We start from the raw sequence: 12,364 nt of genomic DNA, 5'->3' as shown, positions 1-12,364 counted from the left end.
TATGTGAACAGATCCTTTCTGTGTTTTCAATCCACTCCTGGTTTTGGTTGCTATGAGGACCTGACATGAGGACCAAATACTGCCTGAAATATACTGTGTGTGAACCCAGCATTTGTAATGGAGCAGCAGTCATGTGCCATGCAGACGTGTTATTGCTGTAATCAGTCAGTTGTCACAGCGATGACGCCACTATGTACGTAAGGCACGTAACCACTGGAGCTAACTTGCTGAAACGGCCCTGAAGATTGTATACTCTTACCAGCAAGGCCCACACTTGCTTCAGTAATTATTGTGGATATGGGATACCTAGCTGATTGGTGGTGAGGTCATGTGTCACATTAACAGAGGTCATGTGTCCCCTGAGTGACTTTGGATTATTACCAAGCTATGTTTAGAAGTCCTTTAGACTGTGAATAGAGAGGTGGCTGAGCATGCATGCTACTACTCTATTCTTTTTGGGAACTATTAAACTCCATTCTCCGTTATCCCTTATTCTGTGTGGGAATAAAGCATGAGGACGTTTGTAACATTACTCTAAGTTCAAGGCAAGGAATTTTTCTCTTAAAATATTATCAAAATTTTAATGACTTCCCTGGTATTTATATGATGTCTGAAATCCCATGTTATTGAAAACAGGAAGTGCTCGATATAGCAAGGCTGCTGCTAACAGAACTTGGAAGCCATAATGACTGTGAGATCGAGGAGAGGAAATCTAAGCTGGAGCAGTTGAAAACTGTGCTGGAAATGTAAGTGAAACATGTTCATCTAAACAGTAAGGAGTCAATCTAATATACAGTCCCCAAGACCTCTGGGTGTCTTATATCCTCACTGCATTCAGAGGATGGACAGAATTATAAAATCCAAATGCAGATGGGAAATATGGCTATGTATTCTGGTTAGTATTGCATGGCACATTCCATTTTTGAATGTTTGATATCCATTACACAGATTCCTGGAAAAGGTTACCCATCTGAGACTGTCTGGGACAGGCACCTTTGTAATGAGCGGAGCGCAGGTGTTCCCATGTGGATCTCAGGTGTCACTCATATAGCCAATGTATAGTCTGAACTATCCATAGATAAGACAGTAGGTCGGACTTGAAGTAAAATAAAAAATCTTTAACAGCTTGCTGCAATGCGATTCACCTCTATATTATATTAAAGCCTTCATCTATAAATCTCTATAAAATTGCAATCTTAAATACAAATTATTAACCTTATGTCATACAAACACTTCTGTGTTTCCCCGTTTCATTTAAAAAAAACACTATTCCGCAATATTACACAAGCAAAGCATAGTGATCACTGAATTCATTCATCTTCTCACTCTTATCTAGCTGTTTGCTATAGAGCTACTGCACCAGAAGGTGTCCCCGTTCTTTTCTCATACAGATTTCTGGCACTCAATGGGCATATTACAACTATTGTCTATGCTACTATATTTAATTTATAGTATATTAGCTTTTGGCTACTTTATCAGTAACTAGCATACAACATAAAACAGGTCATGGAGACGCTAAGATCTGTCAAGTCTAGCAATGATCCTTCAAAGAGGTTTTCCACCCTAAATGGACATATTTTAGTAAATTACAATTTACAGCTATAGCTGGCTGATCAGCCAACGCTTTTGCACCAGCTGGAGGAATACAGGTCCCTCACCACTGATCTACAGGGAAGAATACAGCAGGGTAGGTACCAGAAATTTCAGGCAAAGCACTTTCCTGCTGGCTCTTAATCTTCTTTAAGTACTGTGGATTAGGCGATAGGAAAGGTCAAAACAACTTGATAAACCAGCTTCACCAACAAACTTCATCAACATTCTGCAGATCTGAAGTTAGCGATGTGTCTATACCAAACAAATACACTCGTGAGTTCTTCCAACTGGCCCTACCTATTTCTGGGTATGATGTGTTTTCTTTTCTTTAGGGCAGGACATGTCACCACCAGTCTGTAAATGAATATCTTAATTATTTGTGCTATCACAATTATACTTTATAGGAACATTAGTACAGAATGTATGTGTCACATTATATCACATCTGAGGTCTGCCTTAAATTCTAAGACTTAATAGGGAGCATTTTATATTTATTGGCTTCATAGAGTAAATATTCTCCTAGTTTGTATTTGATTATAGCAGGGCATGTGCAGTGTTGGTTTAGCATTATTTATTAAAACCTGCTGTATTGAACCTTCATTATATTGTGTATTATTCATTGTTTTGTGTGTTTGATAAATAACCTTCGTGCGGGAGGACAAGGAAATACAAGCTGCATTTTTGTTTGATGCTAGAAAGCATGGATTCATTTTCTTTAAAGGTGAAAGCTTGGTAATAGAAACATGTATACGTTTTGTACATGTCCATCCATCTTTCTGACTTTCTATCCAATTGCCATTTAATGACATTTCTCTAGAAGCAGTGGGCTTAGAAATGCTATAAGTTGGTTCACTGAACAAAAGCTAGAAATGCGTCTTCACCCACTTCTTCCTTGGTGGTTTGGGTATATCATGCTGGTATATTATAATTATTTGACCATTTTTGATTAAAGAGCACAGTTAATCGCTAAGAAGTTTGTCACTAATACTTGCTGTTTGTTATGTAAGCTGTAGTTATGTTGTAGGGTGCCCTTTATTTCTTCTTTGTTTTTTAGGTATGGACATTTTTCTGGCATTAATAGGAAGGTGCAGCTGACATATTTACCCCATGGACATCCAAAGACATGTAGTGAGGATGAAGGTACGACTGTAAACTCGTAATATTTCTTATTACAGTATGATTGTATGCTCGTTCATTTGTTTAATATTTTCTCCTCTTTTTCCCATCCTGGGTGTGCCTAGGAAATTTCTGGTTCGTAGAATAACCCTTAGGTTAATGTTTTTATGAACCTGCGGATCTAGTTTGGTAGATTCTCTGTCCTATGTGTGGCAAAATTTGGCATTGCTATAAAAACTGAAAATGATATTATAGATAAGAAATCATGTGTATTTGCTGCATAGCTAACTTGTCTCTGAATTTTATTTTATTTGTTTACACAGAGGCTCGAAAGGATTCCCCTTCTTTGTTGCTAGTTTTGAAATGGGGTGGTGAACTTACTCCAGCTGGCCGGGTGCAAGCAGAAGAGCTTGGGCGGGCATTTCGGTGTATGTACCCAGGAGGCCAAGGTATGTTTTTTTTTTTTTTTCTTCTTCTTCTGCTTCTTCTTTTCTTCTTCATCTTCAGATTTTTCTTGATGCTATTGTATCACTTCCTTAAAGGGAATTTTTACTTTTAATAAATGCAGCCAAATTGATTTAGATTCAGAACAATGACTCTTTCTAATATACATTTCTCACACCTTTGCATGATCCCATAACACTATAAGTGATGTAAATACTGTTTATATGGCTGCTTGCTCTTAGTTTGTCATGCTGGCATCAACTCTTTAAATCTTTATGGACATCCTGTTCTGTTACCTCTCATAGGAGGTCACACAACATCATGTCCATTCAGGGTCAGAGTGTTGAAGCCACCGTGATGGCTCTTGAGAAAAGCAGTAATGTAAGTTATATTTATATCGCTAAAGTAGTGAGGGAAGAAGGAAACAAGAACAAACAATGTATTTTAGAAAGTGAAATTTACTGAGCTACCTTTTTAAAAGTACTATTCTTATTTAAACCATTTTCTTCTTATTCTTCTTACTGTTCCCTTTCTTCCTCTTTAGTAGTGACCATACAATGGGCTGGGCATACATTAGAACTTTTTATGCTGTAAAGAAACTAACCTGGGTTAGCTGCATTTGTGGAGATTGACTAATATTGCTTAGCCAGATTACGAAGCAGATTGCACGCACGCACACATGCATAATTTTTGTAAATACTGGAAATATGAATACTTGAGAAATGATAAAACTTGAAGTAGTTTCAAATACTGGACACAAGAGCTTCACCTTGTGCACACCGGGGAATCGGTTGCACAAAAAATGTGTGACTTTTCTCCAGTCTGCACCGCCCAGGCTAAGTAGGCGGTGGGGGAGCAGTATTGATTGAAAGGATAGTGGCTTCCCCATGTGCTCAGTTTATTATAATTTACACCTGCACACAAACATAATTGTATTTAAATTTAAACCAGCTTGAACTGGCATAGATTTTTGTGGCTGCGTCTTATGTGAGCTGTATTTATTGAGAGGAGTGCTCCTCTCTCTATAAATCTAGTACAGCAGATGTGCTGGAGTTTGAGATAAGAGTGGCATATGAAACGTTGCTCTTAATAAATCCCACCCAATATCTGTTTATAGTGAAAAAGTTTATATGCCACTACATCTAATTCAAGCCGCACCCATCTAATACCATCTTCATCCATTCATATGCATAGAAGGGAAGATCGCACTGTTGGAAAGTCCCCCGCCTAAGAAGTGCTCATGTATGCAAGCCTCTCTATTGTAACTTTCCTTCTTCTTCCATCTTACTAATAACATTTTGTTTTCACTTCTTTGCCTAGCATTCTGTCATTGTATTCTATAAGTTTATTCTATAGTATACCTTTTCTTTATATCTCTGTAGCCCTAGTGAACTTAGGTAATTGCAGGATATGACTAAGTATATCCTCTCGTAATCCTTTTTGTGCTTTATGTTCTTTCAACCTATCATTCTAGTAAATGGTAACATCACGGCTTTGGGCTGTAGTTCCCCTATAGACTTTGGTAAGAAAATTGAGTGACGATGTGATTTGCACATCCCTTCCCTTCAACTAAACAGTGTACAATGTATACTACACCATACAACTAATTTCTATGGAAAGTGTACTTATATTTAACACCCCCCCCCCCTTAACTGGATTGTTTTATTGCATATCCAAGTGGATTGGCGGTCCTATGAGATAATTTTTAGCATGCAATGTAACGTATTGGATTCAGTGTACCTTATATCCTGCAGAATTGCAGCTTCCACATATTTATTTGTTGTAGGGAGAGAAACTCTCCAACACACTCGAACATTCCCCATCTGCCATAGGAATGATGTTTTAGAAGTTTTTAAATTGAGCTCCATTGGAACCAAATGTTTGGTTGTGATCTTATATGCATCTTTGAAGACTATTATACTTTACTGCTATATATCTTCTCTAGCGTTCATTACTTTTTAGCACTTCTTTCTTAGGGCACATTTTTGATCAGTATACTGTTAGCAAGAAATTGCTTCATATAGACTATATATAAGTTTATATTGACACTTTCGCTCATTTATTCACAAGTATTTCGGCTATGTTCACACTGACATCATTGCTTCCATTTTTAATGGCAACATGACACTTTTCCAGTCACACTATGGATCTAAATGAAGGACTATATTGTCTCAAGTCCATTGTGATTCCATCAAGGCCTTCCTTGTTTTGACATCAGGGATAGGACAGCTTGCTGTCAAATGTCATGGAAACCTCAGGAGAGCCCCAGACCCAGGGGAGAATGGCAGTGAAAAAGTAGTCTTATGTCAAGGAACTTCTAGAAGTTTCCAGAAGTGTTTGTGATTTTTGTGATTGTTCTTGTTTGTTTAATCATAAAAAATAACACTTCAAACAGTAAAAAGCTGTATTAAATATATTAATAAAATTAATAAATAATTTACTAATCTATCACTATACATATAAAGTGTAGCTATTGACACTAGGAACACAATTTTCAGATTAACAGTGAATCCAAATAAATATAGACCTCCAATAGAATTTGTGGGGACCCTTAGGCCATGTTCACACAACGTATGTTTTACATAAATCACAGCTGTTGTTGCAATTTGCAACATCGACCGTGATTTATGCACAGCTTATGTTGCATTTGAATGAATGGAATCCTGGCCGGAGCGGGATGATCTTCTCTGACACCGGTCGTTCTGTGACCTGGCCGGGTCACAGAACAGCCAGTGTCTTATGCCATGTGAACATGGCCTTATAATGCAAAATTACCATAATTCCTAAATCCCATATTTAGGGTAGCCTAGGGGTTAATGTATTAGCTCTAGTGGTCTAGGGTAGTGAAGGGTGTAACGTATACTTGATATCTAGATCCATGCTTTGGCTGTCCAGGCATGATGGAAATTGTAGTTTTGCAACAGCTGGAGGGCCGAAGGTTCCCCATCCCTGTTTTATGGGAAGGTGAATTCCATTGGCTGATTGTGTTCAGCTTCCTGTCTTATTTTATTTACTTTGGGGGTCAGAACATTAATTCTGTGACATATCAAAGAAGAAAAGAGGATGGCTTCAGGTGATGTGCGTGTTTCGACCTTCTGAAACTAAACCGAACCTTTGCTTTCATTTGCTTATGTTTACATTTGATCTCAGTTTTACAGCTAATACATGCATGTATAAAAGTTATATTCCCAAATTTGCTGGTTGCTACTAGAAGCAATAAGCTTGCTTACATATACACCCACCCCCCATGCCTATAGCATCAGAGATACATCTCTGGACTGTAACTACTAAGGAGGAAGGTTAAAGTAATCTATTCACAAAATGACTAAACTGATGAGCGGAGTGCAGCACTGGGTCCCTACAGGATTTCAGCATCTGGATGTAACCAGGAATGTTTTCTTATACTGACAACTAACAGATCTTGGAAGTGGTAAAGAATTTAAACATGATGTATATTAGAAAGTTGTATAATTTGCTTTATTTTTCTATTATATAGTGACTGAGCTGTATTGACTCAAAGCCAGAAAATCCGTTTATGATTAAATGTAATATTGGTGCTATTCACTTTCCCCTTGTGTAACAGCATACTGTATATAATTACTTAAAGGGATTCGGGCAAAGAAATGTTGTTTCTGTTTAAACGCAGTATAACATAGGGACAAATATGTTGTTTTTAGCAGTCTGTTCCTATAGGCTGGAAGAACCTACACCTGAAAGTAGGCAACGTGACCAGAGAAGTCATGGCTGTTGGTAGCCTACACACCTATTGCTCATTGACAGGCATTTTTTACGCATAATGATAGGGAAAAAGCTGGTATCATTGGCTGGGGCACCTGCAGTGGTCACTATTCTCTAGCCGCACACTACATTCTTTCATGTACATATGATAACCTACAGTACATTACAGTGTCAGAGAAAGACATGGAGGTAAGTGATAGGTTCCCAGGATAAATTATCTAATCTAATGATAAACAAAGTATCTGACCTGGGGGGGTCAAACTACTTGGACTTCCTCCTCCACTTTGATGAACAGTTGGGGAGGGTCCAGTAGTTTGACTCCCAGGTCAGATGCTTATCACTTATGCCTCTATGTGAATGGGCTGAAAGTCAAGCATGTGCGCTGCTGCTACCTTCCCTCCTTACTGTGGGACTGCCAAGGATAGCCAAGTACATCATGTGCTCAACCATCACTACTTGGGGGGACAAGCAGTGGAGCGCCCACAGATCAGATACTTATGACCCATTGAATGTTTATATATTAACTTGATCACTTAGCTATAGTGCTGACTTGGATTATATATTACAGGAGATTATGCAGGCTTTCCAGGCTGTGGACTTTTACGACTACACAGTACCTATCGCCATGACCTCAAGATTTATGCATCTGATGAGGGACGGGTGCAGATGACGGCTGCTGCTTTTGCTAAGGTAGAATTTTGAAGAACTGTACAATTTTTTTACATACATTATATTATGATGTTTCCAAATGTGTTGGGTGATAACAGCAGATCTCTGACATCTGGTATAGAATGTAGCTGTTCAATGGCCCAGACAAGATATACATAACTATGAATATATTCTGCTGTAGGAGCTATATTGGAGGGCATGAGTCATTGTGTAAAACAGCACAGGAAAATACAGATATAACCAAGAAGAACCTATTATTTTGAGATGACAGAAGAGGGTGATTACAATTCACTGGTGGTTTGCAGATATTAGGCAGGAACACTGTTTAATATTTAAGCACCAAATGTTAGGCAGCAGAGACTACTGCCCAATGATTTACAGTGTAGTAAGTTATTCCTCACTCCAGCATGAGCATTTCAGTCTGGAAATGGTGCTAAAATTATTTCCATGAATTATTGCACCGCGGTTACCTGCAGACAGTGTAATGAGGGATCAGAATGCCTCCATAATATAAAGTGTCAGAAAAACTAGGGCAATAAGAGTTGTATCACCCTTGATACCCAAATGCAGGTAGAATTTGCAAGCAAAAGCAAGAATTTGAAAAGTCACATTTGATCATGAATTATTTCTGCTCTATAAAATATTTCTGCTCTATAAAATGTTTCGCCATGATTTCCATTTAATTCGATAGTAAATGGCAAATTATTAAATTAATACTTAAAAAAAACATTACAGGGGTCCTTGACATCTTTCCCAAACCATTTCTCTTCCTGAGACAAGTTGTGCAGTTTCTGAGTCACTGTTCACATTTATTTATTTTTATTTTTTTGCAGAAATCAATAGTCCAGGCAATTTTAAGAAACTTTGTTATTAGGTTTATTAGGCAAATATGCCATTATCTGCATTCAAAAAGACTTTTCCCAGCCCCCCCCCCCCCCCCATCTCCTCTCTCTTATCCATTGCTCATTATCAGGAAATCTCAACTGTTTTACATCAGTTGGGTGGGCCCTTTCTGTTCTATGGAGAGGGAGCAGGAAGGAGGGAGATTAGTCCGCAGCAGAGAGCAGAGAACAAAGTATTTCACAGTGGGAAATGTGTGAAAGCTGCTCTATAGAGAGGTCAGTGATTGTCAAAGTAGATAGCCCGGTGACGTAGCTGTAAATTAACTCTGTTGTCCTGTTATGGTGCCTCATCTGCCTCCACCCCTCCCCTCTCCATAGAGAACAATGAACACAAGGGGGAGAGCTGCTTTTTCATGATACAAATGCATTTTTCGGCTAATAAACCCAATTACAAAGTTTCTTAACATTGCCTGTACTATTGATTTCTGCAAAAAAAAAAAATTTTAAACGACAGTGACACTTTAAGCACTAATTTATTATATGTGTTGTATTCTTTGTATACAGTTCATTGAATTGAAATGAAGTATTACAATTGTTTGCAGGGTCTTCTGGCATTAGAAGGTGAGCTTACACCTATTTTGGTTCAAATGGTAAAAAGCGCAAATATGAACGGACTCCTGGACAGTGAGAGCGATTCCTTAAGCAGCTGCCAACAAAAAGTGAAAGCACGTCTCCATGAGATCATGCAGAGAGATGCAGATTTCACTGAAGAGGACCACGAAAAGGTAGTTGTGTGGTTCAGGATTATAATCCAACCCAAAGCACCAACATGTTTTATATTCTCCCTATGCCCTTCATTATTTCCTTCCTGATTCTCTAAATACATATTGGTTATTTGTTTTCTTATGTTAGTGTAAATGTGCATCTGAGATTAGTGCAGAATTTGTCACCCCTATAAGGATAATAGGGGATATATTGTACTCTAGCTTTGTTAAGATACACATTTATTTAAAGGGCCTGTTCAGGTAGAAAAAAAAAACTTTTATAAATGTGATCAGGCAGGTGGAAAATAAAAAAAACTATACTTTCTTGCTCCTCCATCACCATAGATGTCCTGCTCCTGATGTACAGCACATCCTGTGTTTAGGGTCAGCATGAGACATTGCCTGCTGAGCCAATCAGTGGCCACGGTAGTGTCCCACCCCCACCACTGATTGGCTGAGTGGGCAGTGTCTCAGGCCGACTCTGATCCTGGAATTGTCTTGGGACTGGAACTCCTACCACCTGCCTGAGCACATCTATAAAAACAAAATTAAAACCCGTTCTTTTCTGCCCGCTATAGCATGGATAAGGTAAAGTAGAATACTGTATGGAGTTGTTCTGCTGAGATTTGTTTCCTTATCTTGCTAGCATCATGATTTTCACCAGTTGAATCCCATAGATACTGGATATTGACAACCACTAGGTAAGATGAAATCATTTAGCACTGTTGTCCATGAGCTGTATCTGGTGTTGCAGCTCTGCCCCAATCACTTGAATCTCATACAACCCTTTAAAGCAACAGCTGTTGAGCAAGTGCTTGTATGAGCCAGTCCACTCCTCATTTCATTGTGCCATTTGTGTCTAGAATATAGAAACCTCAGTTTCAGTTAAGGTGATAAATATAAGGCAAAACTCATTTTGTCTGTACCTGTAAATAAATGCTTAGGTTTTTCTATTTACATTTCTATAGCTGGCCCCTACAAGTAGCAGTTCTCTTCTTAATTCTATGGAGTCTATAAAGAACCCTGTGAAGACATGTGACGAGGTGTTTGCGCTGATTGAGAGTCTGACATCTCAGATCCGTCAACGTTTGGAGGATCCTAAATCTGCAGGTGCGCTCATGAGGATTTTGTCATGCTATCAAGAACTATATAATTGTAGACACATTTATTATTTGTCTTGGTAATTTTCAGGAGTCTTGGATGGGAATCAGAAGCTATCCTGTCTGTTTCAGAAAAAAAATGTTTGTTGTGTTTATTATACTGCATGTATAAGAATATTTCTTTAAGGCTATAAACACTTTTGATGTTAGTTTTTCGGTCTGCAATCATTTTTAGAACCTCCCTTATATTCAGTTTGCAACCTGCTCCTAGTTTCAGGCTTTTCTCATGTGACCAATAATATATGCTGAATGTGAGGTCTGCGGCATCTCTGCTTTCGCTGCACATATGCAATATGTGTTCTTCCCCCTGCATACTGTTTTGTGTGTGCTTTCCTCCCTATGTACAGCTTCTGTGAGCTGCACTCCCTGATAACTGGCACTGATGGCTATATCTGCATAATATATCTAGATGCTTATATCTGCATAATCTGAGCTGCTCTGTACAGTCTCCGTCTTCCAGCTATCTTTAAAGAAGTGTTAAGGAAAAAAAATTCTTATATTGCTGGGGCTGTAGAAAAATAGAAGAAATTGTTTTATTTATGGTCCCTGCAGCTCCCATTTGGCTTTTTCTGGTCCTCTGATGCTCCTGTCTGTCAAGTCAAGCTTGGAGTAGGACCACTTTCTGACTGAGACTGGGCACCTCTGCAGTCAGACGGGTCCTGCTCTGTATTCTTGTCTTGGAAGCAGACAGAAGCGGTGGAGGACCAGAAGGAGCCAAACAGGATTTGTACTGAAGCATGATGGAAAGAATAGGTAAGAATATTTATTTCTGTTTTTTACAGCCCAGCAGTGTAATTTGTTTTAAACACTAAAAGGAGTTATGGGGAGCAGTGAGGAACAGTTATTTCTTTTAAAAGGGTTATCCCACAAAAATGAAAAGAAAATTATTCTCTGGAGTAATACTATTCTAACACTATTCGTGAAAACGGATGCTTCCCGGTGTCATTTGCACCCTTTTTGCCATGTTTTTTTTCCCTCTATGCAGCTTTGGTCTCATTGTTTTGAGTGGGCAGGCATCCGTGTAATTATGTGACCAGGAAGTAGTCTGCCCCTTTGTAACTTGCTAATTAAAAGGGTTAATCAGATTTACGATAACATGGCCACTTTCTTCTAGAAACGCCTATCTGTCCTCAGCTTTACAGCTCAATTCCATTGAAGTGATGGAGCTGAATTGTAATACCACACACAACCTGGGAACACGAAAGGTGCTGTTTTTGCAAAAAGTAATTTTTTTTTTTTTGTTCTAATCCTCGATAACTCATTTAATACAGCTTAGTTCTCCGGTCTCCCTCCACTGGCTTGTGTAGAATCTAATCCCTCACACATAGCTGCAGAGATACATAGTGCTATGGGATCTAATCTTTTCAGAATTTTCTTCTCTGTTGTGCCCACCATTTTATCCTTCCTATTTATTATTTGTGCTTATTTTACTTCCTATATGTACTTGTTTAAGCCTCGATAAGTAAACAAAGAGAAAAACTACTGCACATAGATCTATTCCCTTTCTCTCTATAAGAAAGGTAGTTCTATGAGTTTCTGCAGAGAACAATTTTCTCTTTACATATACAGGCTTAGGCCATGTTCACACAACGTATATTTTTTGTAAAAGTATGGCCGATTGCCACAAAGGCTGTGATTAATTCAAAAATATATGTTACCTGGATCCCTCGCGTTGCTGTAGAAAATTGACATGTCAGTTTTCTGCGGCCGCAGAAAACCCTGTCAGTGCACACTATGAAGCGAGCGGCTCCGGACGTATGCTCCATAGTGTACAGTGGGGAGTTCTGATGCAGACGTGCACGGATGCACCCGCATCAGAACTCTTTGGCCCTAAAGGTCATCCGGACGGTACTGCAGTACCGACCAGGATGATCTTTTCAGAGCCCGGCCGTTCCGTGACCAGGCCGGTCTCTAGAGATGAGCGAACCAGGTTCGGGTTCGAGTCCATCTGAACGATCGACATTTGATTAGCCGGGGCTGCTGAAGTTGGATAAAGTTTAAGGTGGTCTGGCAAAAAACATGGATACAGCCAATGACT

At 38.9% G+C, this 12,364-nt stretch overlaps 1 protein-coding gene across 13 annotated transcripts in view; it reads left to right on the top strand.

Annotated features, from left to right (window-relative positions):
• The window catches only part of PPIP5K1 (diphosphoinositol pentakisphosphate kinase 1), a 147,916-nt gene that overhangs the window by 50,287 nt on the left and 85,265 nt on the right, over positions 1 to 12,364 (top strand). For all 13 annotated transcript variants that reach the window (XM_069983920.1, XM_069983927.1, XM_069983992.1 and 10 more), the window contains 6 exons: positions 637 to 746; positions 2,648 to 2,733; positions 3,033 to 3,158; positions 7,460 to 7,581; positions 9,005 to 9,187; positions 10,135 to 10,276. In XM_069983920.1, the coding sequence (XP_069840021.1) occupies positions 637 to 746; positions 2,648 to 2,733; positions 3,033 to 3,158; positions 7,460 to 7,581; positions 9,005 to 9,187; positions 10,135 to 10,276 (769 nt within the window). The remainder of the gene's footprint in view (positions 1 to 636; positions 747 to 2,647; positions 2,734 to 3,032; positions 3,159 to 7,459; positions 7,582 to 9,004; positions 9,188 to 10,134; positions 10,277 to 12,364) is intronic.

Source organism: Dendropsophus ebraccatus, chromosome 1, assembly GCF_027789765.1.
Source record: "Dendropsophus ebraccatus isolate aDenEbr1 chromosome 1, aDenEbr1.pat, whole genome shotgun sequence".
Lineage (NCBI taxonomy): Eukaryota > Metazoa > Chordata > Amphibia > Anura > Hylidae > Dendropsophus > Dendropsophus ebraccatus.
This window is presented reverse-complemented; position numbering and strand designations above follow the sequence as displayed.